The sequence below is a fragment of the Solenopsis invicta genome, chromosome 8, assembly GCF_016802725.1.
Source record: "Solenopsis invicta isolate M01_SB chromosome 8, UNIL_Sinv_3.0, whole genome shotgun sequence".
Classification (NCBI taxonomy): Eukaryota; Metazoa; Arthropoda; class Insecta; order Hymenoptera; family Formicidae; genus Solenopsis; species Solenopsis invicta.
The window spans coordinates 21,535,920-21,549,848 of NC_052671.1; the positions used below are offsets into that span (position 1 = coordinate 21,535,920).

The following is a 13,929-nucleotide window of genomic DNA, read 5'->3' on the forward strand; positions in this document are numbered from 1 at the left end:
AACGCAAATTAAAGCTAAAAATCCACGCTTTTAAATGCTGTAAACTGCATTTGTGTGCGATTTTTATTTCACGCTGTACAACTTAGTAAAATTTTTATAAGATTTTGACATTTGTCGGATTTTTTTTACGAATTATTCGACAATGAAGCAAAAGAGGCCATTTTTGCTTCAGTATTGCCTAACTCAGTGAAAAAAATCGTACAAAACTCAACAAAAACGCAAATTAAAGCTAAAGATCCACTCTTTCGAATGTTGTAACTGCATTTGCATGCAATTTTTATTTCGCGTTGTGGAGCTTTGCAAAGTTTGTAAAAAATGTTGAGATTTGACGCATCCCCATTTGAATTCGCATAACTTCGTAAACAATCTGTAAATCGTTTAATGACTTATCAATCTCAAAACTAGAGATTTCAAGCTTTAAAATGCTTTTTTTTTAAATTTTTTAAAGTCATTTTTGACAAAGTTACACTCTCCCCAATTATGCCTATTTTTCAGAGTCAGAATAGGTGATCCCTTAATTTTGCTGTCGAATGTATTTTATCTCTATATTGTATTGAACAATATTTAAGTATAAAAATATTTAAGTATGAAAAAAAATTAATTTATGTAGAATGCATACTTCATGAATGAACCTCGGTATATTGTCAGTGAGCTCCAAATGATGCCAGAAAGAATATAACGGCTTGCAAACAGCATTTTCGCTTTTACATGGATTTTCCTCATGTTTTGGAAAGATGTATGGCATTAAAGGCTTATCGGCGTAACTTCCAAAACCAAGTCGAAAATTTGTGGTAAATGTTCCGAGCGTATTAGCCATCTTCCAGCCTAACCCTACCAGAGTTTCCTTATCGTCCTTCATTGACCATGTAAGATCCATAAGATAATAAAGATCCAATGGGTAATTCCTAATTAAAAACAAATAACAAGATATGGTTACAAAAATACATATAAATATAGGGTAAAATCAGTATTTACGCTATGGGGGGATGTATGCTGCAGCAATTAGAAAAAATAAAAGAAATAAAGATAATTTGCTCTTTGTTATGTGCTTCTATGCTATATTAGTATTGTATTGTAATTACAATTTTTTATTGTTAATATTAACAAAAATATCGTGAATTGAATTAATTTTTTCATCTAGAAGTAGCGCAATCGTGTATTCCCATCTACGTAACATGATTACTGTAGGAAATGTAAAAGGCGTAATGATTATTTCGTGATATGTAAATGTAGAGCGATAGTAAAGAATGGAATACCAGCAAGATACAAGTGCATAGCTCTTGTATTCTTTATTTGACATCTTGTATATTCAACTTGTTTAGGATATATGGCTTTTTCAGCGAGCAGGATTTATGCCGTAATACAGACACTGAGTGATTGGAAAGCAGCACTTTACCCTATGTTGAGTACTATGTTGAGAATACAATGCGCACATATCTGCACTCTATTGATGTCTGCATATTAATTTCTTCAATATTGCATTATTATTACTTTGTATACATATTTACTGTTCTTATTCCCTAATAAACTTTGTAAACACATTTTGTAAGTCATTATGTTATTTTATATGATATTTGTAAATAATCAATGTGCCGTGTATCTTACACATGAGTAGTCGTAAATCCCGCCGCTTTAATTGGGCTCCATTTAAATTGGAGCGATTCTCTTCTTGGTTTACTAACCTTTTGATCTATATGTCCTTAAGGATAGACGTAGTGAAATCCGTTAAGTTAATTCTTCCTCTTTTTCTTTCTATTTCATTGGTTTTGAAAATCCTTAGTTTTACTGTTGTTTGTAATCTTAATTTCTATAGAGAAATAGTCGCTCATTGGTTCACTGTAAGTATTCCGTAATATTATCATATAATTTATGTTTGTTATTGATATATCCGGAATACTGATGTGTTGTTTAATAATGAATAAAGTTAAATTTTGACTAGGTTACTGAGGTTTAATTGACACTCTTGTCGTTGATCCATCATTTAATATGCTCAGCTCCGAATCACCAAATAGTTTTGCATGGTGAATTTCCTGCTGGGTCTTTCCGTTAGGAACCTCATACGCAATTTTTTACTTTAAAGTCTTCACATATCATTATATCTCTAAATAAACCTTTGTTTTTTAATTTATTAAAAAATTCTTCCCACATCCGTTCGTTCACTCGGATGTCTGGTAGTTTGTAAAGTGAAATTACTGTAATCCTATTTTTTTTTCGTTTATCCTTTTTGATAGACACACACACCCACACACACAAACACATACGCACCCACGCGCTTAAGCACCCACGCGCGCACGCGCACGCACGCACGCACGCACGCACGCACGCACGCACGCACGCACGCACGCACGCACGCACGCACGCACGCACGCACGCGCGCGCGCACACGCGCACACATGCGCAAACACACAGAGTTTCAATTTCTATGTAATTTGTGATATCCGATATATTATGCACCAAAGGATCAAGATAATACTTACGTATAATTGCTACCCCTCCCCTCCTCCTTGAAATTGCACAGGTCTGTCATTTATAATGGTAATGCATTGATCGAATTCAAAATAATTTGTCGAGTGTTGCTACGTCTCTCGTAGGCAAACTGTGTCTAATTTCATCATTAAATTTCAAAGTTCCAATAATTTGTTTTTAATTTTCCTACAGTTCCACTGCATACAATTCAAAGACGCTATTGTTATACAATTAATGTTAAAAGTACAAGAGATCATGTTAATAGATAAATCATTGTTTAATTATTATTTATTTATATTTATCCTTTTTCTTTAACCTTTTATTTTATATCTAATTATTTAATATTGACTTTGATTATATTTCTTTATTATCGACCCCGATTGGTCTTTTTTTATGTTTTTATTAATGACATTTAAGTATTCCATAATACAGCGACTTTTTGTAAGTTTCGGTTCATTTTTTTCAAATATTTTCGTCAGGTCTAGTATAATAATTCCTTGAGTTTGAAACTTTTTATTGATTTTCTCTAATCTTATCTTATCATTTAATCTTAACTCTTTGCCCGCCCTTTTATCTCTCGATGCAGCTTCATCCAATGAAGCTTTTTGTATAATCTGAATTTTCCGCAAATTTGTAACCTAAAGTAGATTCTAGGTTCTCTATTACCTTTTTTACATTCTTCTCACGTCTTCTCCTCCCCTACGTTTAAACGGAGGGCCCAAAGTGTCTTATCTAATTACGAGCTGCTAGATCCTGTTTTATCTGAATCCACCATACTATCGCTATCTGAAATCTCATTTATTTCCTCACTAATCTTATTTACATTTTGTACATCCCTTACCAAAGATAGGCTACTTATTCTTCCTCGATTAAGGCGATGCTGAACTGACGGTGGAACTCACTTAACGTCGATACTGCAGATTGCTGTAGATTTTTTTTCGGCGAACTGCTGGTCGCGCGTGAGGCGAAGAGTAAGGGGAATAGACTAGCGCACTTTGTCAAACGCACTCATCTGTCCTTGTTTTTTTTACTTTAGCGCCTCTAATGCAAGATCTCTGAACTACAATGAACCCAATTTCTGCTCTTTGCACCAATACACGTGCAAATTACATAAACAATTTTCAGACATCCATTTCTCTCATACTAGAGCTTCTAGGACCATTCTGCAAGCGTCGTATTGTTCTTTTATTTAATTCATACGCAGTAAACTACTTATTTCATACATACAAAGTCTAAAACTTTTATATAGGGCACATGTTGTCACGAGTCGGCTGCAGAAGCCGATAATTAAACTATAATTTTTTAATTTACTTTCGTTTTTCGTACTAAATTATAGTTTCCCGTGTATGTTTTTGTTACTACTTTAATTGTGGAGAAGGATTTTACGATCTATAAAGCCAATTAAGAGAAATGCCTGTCCAAAAATATGCACGTATACAGACCGGTTCAGCATCGCCTTAAGGTCTTTATTTAATTTATTTGACTGCGTATTTAAATTGAAAATATGTTTATTGGATACGTTGCCTTTTTTTTATTCTTTTATTACTATTTACAATATTTCCCGTAATTTCAAGTGACATTCCACCTATATACGTATAAGATTTACAATACCTCTCTACCTCCGCTATTTTTCTTACATTTTTATTTTTGATTTTTTTTTGCATCGAATTGGTTTATGTTACAGTACATCACGGTGTTAATTAATTTATATTTTTTAAACACAAGGCGCATGTGTCTGCTGACCTGTGGTTACCTATGCAATTAACGCATTCAAGCATTACTCTTTAACTATTGTCCTCAGAGTTTGCGTCTTGGCTAATTTTCCTATTTTCTGATTTTGTTTCCCCTCTACAATTAAAAATTAGATGTCGCCATCTTAAACATTTTTTACACTTTTTAATTCTATTGATATAGGGAAAGATTTTTAATTTAACCCAATATGTTGTTACGAGCAAAGGGTACTCGTACACTCACGCACTCACTCCGGAAAAGAACTAGACTTCTTTATCAAACGTAAAATCACTTTTATTGTTAACGACAAAACACGTCCATATGATAAGACAGCAAAACTCCAAAATCCGCAGACAGCTCATTTTTTTAATAAACAAGGCGTTATCAAGGAGAACGCTTCACGGCCTTATTTACACCGCAGCTCGAACTCGCCTTGCAGGGACGGCTCGGCTCGTAACACTATCCCTTTTCTTCAAGGTTGTCGTCCCGACAACTAACGCCAAGGATTCCCGAAAGCTCTTCAATTTTTGCCTTGTGCGCTTGTCTCTTCGTTTTTCGGACAAGGGGGAGGAGAAGAATTTTCCAAGGATTCATCGCCACAAAGGCTCCCCAAGTCCCCGTCTCGGCATTTGCCCTAAGGCCCGCGGGAAAACCTTGGATCAAAAATACCGGAGCGAGACGGTCTTCTTAAGAACAAGAAATATTTCAGTGACCCTCCATATGATGTACGTCATCTCAAAGAAGCCTTAGAACTGAAATGAAAAACAAAATCCGACAAGTATTCTTTTGTAAATAACATAACTCTGAAAAGGAAAAGCTTTAATCAGACATCCTAAGAACTCATCTCCCAAAGTGAAGATTTCTAGAAAAACACGACGACTTGCTGCTCTACCCCGGGTCACTGACACGGGTTACCGAACGTCGCTCGCATTATTCCCAAACTAACACCTTTTTAGGAGAAAAAGAAAAGTTTAGATGTTTTTCCTACCCCAGTTTTTTTTTTTTTTTTTTTACTTCGAGTAACTAAACGTCAACGCCCACGATTCAAACCAAAATGACGGCTTCCTGCTCTACCCTGGGCTCCTGCCACAGGTTACCGAGCGTCGTTCATTTCTGAGATCTGTTTGCAAGACGAACTTCTGCTCTACCCTGAGATCCTGCTACAGGTTACCGAGGGTCGTCCACTTCTGAGATCTATTTGTAAGACAAACTTTTGTTCTACCCCGGACCTCAGTTACGGGTTACCGAGTGTTGTCTTCTAAAATGCTGAATCTTATGATAATCTCCTGTTACGGAGTCTTTAAGCGTTGTCTGTGTCACTTCCAAAGCAGCAACGTTCAAATAAGAATAATTTCTGTAATAAATTGCTTAATGAAAATGTTTATTTCTTCTAACAAATAACTTTTCCGGGCTCTGATTTTCTATTCTTACTCCAATTACCTTTCCAAATACGGTGCTAACCTATCCGCATGAACTACTTTTTTCCTATGTCTCAATGATTTCTGGATACAGAATACCACTTCGCTAAGATTCCTCATTATCTTATAAGGACCCTCCCAGTTTCTTTGTAACTTAGAAGCTTTCCCTCGATCTCTTCGAGGATTAAACAACTAAATTTTTTGTCCTTCCTGAAAAAGAATTTGTTTAACCCCTCGATCATACCTGTTTTTCACTCGAGTAGACCTTAAATTCATTCGTTCCCTAACGTCATTATGTATCGATTCCAATTTTTTTCTTAACCCTCTAACATAATTTTCATCAGAATTTTTTTCAAATTCTGGAGAACTTCCTCGCAGCAAATCTAAAGGAAGCCTTAGATCTCGGACAAAATATAACTTAGCAGGAGTTACACCAGAGGTTTCATGTTTTGAAGATCTGTACGCTAGAAGAAACATTGAAACCCAATGATCCCAATCCCGTTGATTCTCGGGAATAAATTTTAACAAATAACTAATTATAGTCTGATGTTGGCGCTCTACCTGTCCATCAGACTGAGGATGTAAGGGAGTCGTCCTCGTCTTCTTAATTCCAAGTATATGCATTAATACCAAAAACACTTTACATTCAAAATTCCTTCCTTGATCGGTATGAATTTCTAAAAGAACTCCATGTCTAGAAATAACTTCTTTGACTAACTAAAGCAGCCCGCGTAGCCCACTGCGTAGTATTTTACTGTACACTAGCTTATCCTAAGTATGTAATTAAATTCTTTTGTTTCACTGTTATACGCAGTATCATTACCGGTTGTGTACGCGTCTTTAGTTTTTCGTTCACGCGTTATCCCCGAGTAATCGCGTCCCGCGCGCAATCGAACTAGTGATCATTGTATATATCTGCGAACGGCTTTTCTTCTGTTGTAAAGTTATCAACTATCTTTTCTTTACTGAATAAACTATCTTCTTTCTTTTGCTACTATATACTCTGGGTATGATCATTACGGACACCTGACCAACCGACGAGCCTTATCCGAACCGATCCCAGCATTCCCGCACCGTACCGCCTAATACCGAAATCGCGTACCGTTACAAGTATATAACGGTTTAGCTATGGACGAGAATTCTTTAACAAATCTACGATAATATGAGCAAAATCCTAGAAAACTACGAATATGCTTTTTATTATGCGGAATTGGCCAATCTCTTACAGTCGCAATCTTTTCTGGATCTGTTGTAACGCCCTCAACTGATACAATGTGACCTAAATATTTATTTTTTTTTCCAAAAAGAACACATTTTTTAGGATTAATCTTTAAGTTCGCGGAGCGTATTTTAAGAAACACTTTTCTCATATTTTTCTAACATTTCTTCAAAATTTTTGCCGAATACAATAACATCATCAAGGTAAACTAAACAAATCTTTGATAATAAATTTTGCAAAATCTTCTCCATTAATCTTTCAAAAGTCGCAGGGGCGTTACACAATTCAAAAGGCATCACATTAAACTCCCAAAGACCATTACCGATAGAAAAGGCAGTCTTTTCTTTATCTTTTGAAGAAATTTTTATTTGCCAATAGCTGCTTTTTAAGTCTAAAGAGGAAAACCAATCGTTACCTGTTAATTGATCGAAGATGTCAACAATTCTAAGTAAAGGAAAAGAATCTTTTTTAGTAACATCATTTAATTTCCTATAATCCACACAAAATCTGATAGTTCAATCTTTTTTTTTTACCAAGACCACCGGAGAAACCCAGGGACTTCGAGATTCTCTAATAACTCCATGTTCCTTCATATCCTGAATAATTTTTTCCACCTCTTCTCGCAAATGAATTGAAATTCGTCGAGGTGTCTGTTTTATTGGGGAAGAATCTTTTACATTAATGGCATGTTCAACAATATCACAATTCCCTGCAACAATTTCATCAGAAAATACATCCTGAAATTCAATCAAAAATTTCGCAAAAATTTCTTTCTGACTTTCCTCTAAATTTTCTGAATCCTTAATAAAAAGCTCTTTCAAAATATCAGGAACTTTCCTGGAAAAACTTTCCATACGAGAACATCTTAAAATATTTTTTTCACTAGATAAAAATTGAGTTCCAAAAGCGGAATCAAATACATTTTTTAAATTCACGATTTTAAGAAAATCTACTCCTAAAATACAATCATCATTAATGTCAGCAATTAACATTGGAATCTCTACAGAATAATCTCCAAATCGAACTTTCGCAACTGTCTTGTATATAATTAAAATTTTCTCCCCCGTAGGATATTTCAAACCACAATCAAAAATCTCGACTTTCTGTTTATTAAAATCGACAAAACTACTATTTAAAATTGACACATCAGAGCCCGTATCTATTTTAAAGATACAATATTTATTATTTATTTCTCCAGAATAGCAAAACTCATTTAAATTACATTTAATTCTGTTTAATCTGTAGGAATGTTTAATTTCCTTTCCCATAACCCTCGGGACTCTTCTTCCCTTAGTCAAACTTTCCCTGTCAAATTCGACTATTCCCTGTTTCCCAATTTCCCGGGACATTCAAAACGTAAATGTCCCTCTTTTCCGCAAAGCCAACATTCCATTCGATTTTTATTTTCGTATCTTTTTCCATTTCTATTTTGTTTTATGAATTTACTTTTATCTCCATCTTTACCCTGTTTCTCTTCTTTTTCAATATCACTCTCTTTTTTTCTTAAACTGAAATAATTTTCTTTTTTTTCTTTATAAAAATTAAAATTACTTCTCTTTTTCTGTTCAAAGTGACTTTCCTGGATAGATTTTACTGTCTTGGCTCTTTCGATCGCTACTTTTAAGGATGATATTCTCTCTAACTGGAGAGTTCTCCTTATGTACCCGTCCGATATTGCAGAAACAAATTGTGCACAAGCAATTTTGTCCCGAACGGAATGTGGACATTCGGGATACGCAAATTGAGACAATCTCTCAATATCTGCTCCAAAAGCAGCAAAATTTTCCCCAAACTTTTGTTTCCTATTCGTAAATTGACAATAATAACTTTGTAGAGAATGAATTTCCCCGAATCGCAATTCTAATTTTGATTTAATTCCGCGAATTCAAAATTATCCAAATCTTGAACATTTTCTAATACCGCGCGAGCTTTTCCTCTTAAGCATGAAACGAGCACAGCAGTTTTCGTCTCCTCATTCCAACGATTCGCCCGAGCAATTAAGTTAAACTGCGAAAAGAATTCGCGTAACGGAGTACTTCCGTCAAAAGTATCTGGTTTTAATTTAAGACCCGACTCATTGTTTAACAAAATTCGAGAGGTTTCTTCCTCTCCCGTGATAACAGTTTCTCTCTCGAGAGGCAAAATATTCTGATCGCGCGCATCTCTGGTTTTATTAGCGGCACTATTACAAGAAAGACTTAGCTGGTTTTCTCGAAGATGCCGGAGTTCCATTTTTCGTTGTTGCGACGTTTCACCTTCAACATTTTCAGATGTCCGCTCAATTTTCGTTGTTAATATCGTATGCCCGGCGTCTTCCGAGGAACGTGTGCAGAACCCTCGGCGTGGGGTATTTGTAAGAGGCATTGTATGTCGTTTCTCTCTGTCTGTCCGTTCGATCCCGGACGAGCCCCCAAAATGTTACGAGCAAAGGGTACTCATACACTCACGCACTCACTCCAGAAAAGAACTAGACTTCTTTATCAAACGTAGAATCACTTTTATTGTTAACCACAAACCACGTCCATATGATAAGACAGCAAAACTCCAAAATCCGCAGACAGCTCATTTTTTTAATAAACAAGGCCGTTGTCAAGGAAAACGCTTCACGGCCTTATTCACACCGCAGCTCGAACTCGCCTCGCAGGGATTGCTCGGCTTGTAACAATATTAATGCTACTTCCGGTAGCAAATTAAAGAGAAATTTGATTTTAATGCTCGATGTATCCATCAACTTATTTTATTCCCAATATTTAATTCTTCAATAGAAGTAAATTCTACGTTGACGTTAGGAAATTTTAAGACTTGTTGAATTTCTTCGATGCTCAATTTGGTATCGATTCCTTTTATAATCCCGAACCTGTTCACTTTATAATTTGGTATATAAGCAATCTAATTATTGTTGTTTAGCGTTTGGTTAATGATATAGTTATTAGCCTCAAAGTACAACTTAAAACTTATTTCTATGATTTTTTCCCAATTTTCCTGATTCTACTAATATTTTTAATATTTGCATTAAATAATTTTCCGTCAATGCTTATAGAGTGAAGATTCCTTACGTTTTCGTTTACATTTATTGACTATACCACGTATAATGGATTATTTAATGCCCTATAGCAATTAGTTTTTTTGCTGTTAAATTCTTAATTCTAAACGAATTATCATCCTTATCTTTCATTCTTATCATCCTCGCTAAATTCCTTATCCCCTGCTACTCTATTTTGATTTTTTAATAAATTTCCATTATTATTCCCCTCCGTATTGTTTTTCGTCTGATTAGATTCTACTTCCATTAATTTAAGTTTATCCCTTGATCTGACTTCCGACATATTTTTCTTGGATAACTCTTTACTTATGGTTATACCGTTCCCTTCTATTTCCGTAAAAGCTTGTGCTAGGATATTTTCCCCGCTTACTAATAACTCTAATGAGGCCCTATCTACTACCCATCTATCTTCCATTACCTCCTTTCCCCCAATGAAGAAGGCATTACCACCTGCCAATTCGTGTCATTCTCTTTCTGAATCTATGTATTGAGATGCTTCTATATTTTCCTTATCTTTTAAAGGAGGTCCTAATGTGGGACTGGTAACAGAATTACTCGATCTCTGTTCTATATTTGTCTCTCCTCCTTCTACCGTGCTCTTATTTTTCTTCATGAAGTGTGTCCTTTTTCATCTGTTTTTACAATTTATTTTCCAGAATTTTATTTTATAATATTTTATTTTATGTGTGATTGGAATGATCGTCACAAATGTTAAGCTGAGTTTAATAACGTTCGTCAAACTGATAAAGAAAAAATAATAGGACAATTTGTGCATTATATTTAAAAGTTAATATTTAAAAAGTTGATAATTTGAGAGACATTATGAGTCTTGTGTGTGAAGAGAACAACAAATTAATTCAGAAATCCTAGTTTTTTGTCGATGCAAATAATTTCCCTGAGATTTTCTGTAAATTAATCGTATGGAAAAGGAAGCGGAACGGTTCACCATGGAAAGCCTTATTCGTCATTCGTGTCGAAGAACGCTTTTTCGAGTAGTTTCCAAGAGGCCTGTTTATCTTCTTCCCTTTACATTGAAAGAAGAAAGATAAACTCTGAACTAGTGCAGCCAGTTTAATTAAAAAAAACAGGCCTAAGGTGTATTCTCTCGCTTTTTTCCCATCTGTGTAACTAAACTGCACAATTCACATAAACACTTGTCAGTGTCTATTCTACGAGTATGACGAAAAAATAGTTACATAATGGTACGTTTTCTAATTACACTTTAAAGTTAAAATTTTTTTTAAATTACGCAGATAATTTTTTATTAATTTTAATCAAAGAATTGATTTTTTAAATCAATTATTTTATTCATTCCATTTTTCAAATTTATGTGGCTTTTGCTTCATCGCAAAGATAAACTAAAAGCAGAGCAAGGTAATATGTATGTACACCCACGGTAATTAATTCTGTCCCTTGAAAAATTTTTCAAACTGAGAAGTCGTTATCTTTCTACATACTTACAATTTACGATTAATATAATGATCAATAACTTCTAGTTGTTAAATTAATCATGAACAGCAAGTATGTAGAAAGATGTTAATTTCTCAGTTTGGAAAATTTTTTGAGGGACAAAATCAATTACCGTAAATGTACAAATGTCTTTGTGCATTTATCGATACAAGGTTCATAAATTTCTCTATCAATTTCTAAATATTACAATTATTACAGATTTAAGAGAAGTTAGTCAATTCAATGTTAGTAAATTAATAGTTATACATACTTTAGATTTACCCTTCTATTTACAATTTAAATTTTACCGTTTCACATCAGAATAGATTAAATAAATAACAAGCTTGTGTTTAAAAAAACTGAAAAGTACAGTGCATTTTTACAATTAAAAGCAAATATAATTGAAAAATGATACTCATACTTTCCTTTAAAAAGCTTGTTTTCTGCTAATAAATGGATTACCCAGCTAAGTTTAATCAAATTTCTCGTCATTTATTCAAGATTAATTTTTTTGCTATGATTTTTCATGTAGATTTAATTAATTACGCTACCCTCCGTTTTTAGACTTATTTTCTGTTGTTTGAACAAACTTTATCATTTCCGATGTATTTTTGCGCGTTGAACACGAATCTGGAAAACAAATTGCTCTGTCACGTCAGATTTTTGACAAAAGTGAAGTTAAAGTGTGCAAAAATGACATTTTTTTTACATATTTGCGATTCTTTTCCTAACAAAGTAATTTTTTTCTATTTCCGTTTATTTCATTTTAAAGTGCAAATTTGTTTCTTACAGGATTTCGCATTTGAAAAAGATAAAGAAATTGATATTTGTTTTTTTGCAGATTCATCTAGTTTTTTATTAAAAATCTTTTTCTGGATAGATATATCTATACAAACTGATTTTGATATTAACGGCAAAGGTAAAGTTCTACCGTAGCCTATACTAATGAAAATAATATTTCTCAAGAAAATGAATAAAATTTTTAAGTGGATTTTTTGTAACAATGAAACGATACTTTTGTTTCACTTTGCAATAGGTTGTATTTGACTCACTTATCGAAGATTTTTGACGTTTTCACTCTTTCACATGTAATGCATTTTAGTAAGACAGACAATCTAAATTAGACAAGTTTAATGTATGTAACGTATACGTATTGATACAAGCGCAGCCAAAACAAGCTTGCACTATGTTTTTTATCTGTAGACTATTTAGCCGTAAAAGAAGAAATTTTACAATCTTTCTACATTTCCCAGAGTGCACATGGAGGCAGCTTATATTACATTCCCGTTTTTTTTTCTGATTTATATATTTTTATATTTTCTTATTTTTAATTGTTTTTTCTCTAAAATTATAATATCTAATGTATTAATAGGATAGTTAACTTTATAATAGATAAGTATAGTTAAGTATTAATAGTGTAATAGTATAGTTAATATTATAGTTAAGTACTCAAGGATTTCAAAGCAGCGTCTAATATGCTTTCTTTTATGAAGTACTTCTGATTCCTCACGTTTAAGACATCAACAATAGTCCGCTAATATGTGAATGTCTCATCTTTCTTGATATCTTCTCTCCATTTCTTTAATATCTTTGAAATCTTTCATCTTGCTCTTCGCTTCCCAGAGCATATTTAGGAAAGCAGTCTATATGGGAGTACAAGAAGTGAATTTAAGCTCATATTACAACCTAATTTTTGAAAATATGAGAGCATATCGCTTACGATTTTCTTATACTCTGGATATTTGATGTTTCCTAAAAACCCGTTAATAACTTTTTTAATGGCAACCCAAGCAATTTTTTGTCAATAGCTTTTTCAAACTTTTTATCCTTAATTAATGACCTTATTTCCGGACCCACAAAGATACTTTCCTTCACTTTGGCATCAAATAGTTTTGGAAACTTCTGAACAAGGTATTTGAAGTAATTTCCTTCTTTATTTGGAACCTTCGTAAACTGCTTCATAAGACCTAACTTTATGTGGAGTAGAGGTAGTAGTATTTTGTTTGGATCAACTAAGGGTTCTCGTAAAATATTTTTTGTTCCTGGTGTTAGCTTTTTTCTGAGTAGCCATAATTTTCTAGTCCAATGCTCACTTTTAGCTCTGCTACCCCACTCTAAAGAAAACATGGATATTTGGTAAAACCAGATTGCTGATCAAGAACCATATTTTATTTTTATATTATTTTTATATTATATTATTTATATTTTATATTATTTTTAGGTCTTTACAAAATTTCCATTTATGCTTGTCATACTGAATTGCCTTTAGTAGGATTTCGACATATGTTTCTTTCAGATAAACTGAATGTACAATTGGAACACAAGCATATCTACCTCCATTATGAAGAAGGACACCTTTTAAGCTTCGCTTAGATGAATCAGCGAAAAGTCGCCATTCGAGTGATCTATAAATGTCAAGTCTCAAGGTTTTCCTTAACTAGGAACACTAATGCAATACACTAAAGAGTTTTTTGCAAAAAAGAACGAAAGAAATTCTTTTTCACGATGTTAATACTAATTGATTAATTTTTGAAGCTCGCAAATTTCTCTCCTGAAGTCTTAATGCTAAAAGTAGCTCAAACATTTTACTGAAACTCAAATCT

At 33.6% G+C, this 13,929-nt stretch overlaps 1 protein-coding gene across 2 annotated transcripts in view; it reads right to left on the bottom strand.

Moving 5' to 3' along the window:
- Positions 1-13,929, bottom strand: part of LOC105207823 (integrin beta-PS) — a 102,656-nt gene that overhangs the window by 70,021 nt on the left and 18,706 nt on the right. For both annotated transcript variants that reach the window (XM_039452561.1, XM_039452560.1), the window contains exon 3: positions 620-905. In XM_039452561.1, the coding sequence (XP_039308495.1) occupies positions 620-905 (286 nt within the window). The remainder of the gene's footprint in view (positions 1-619; positions 906-13,929) is intronic.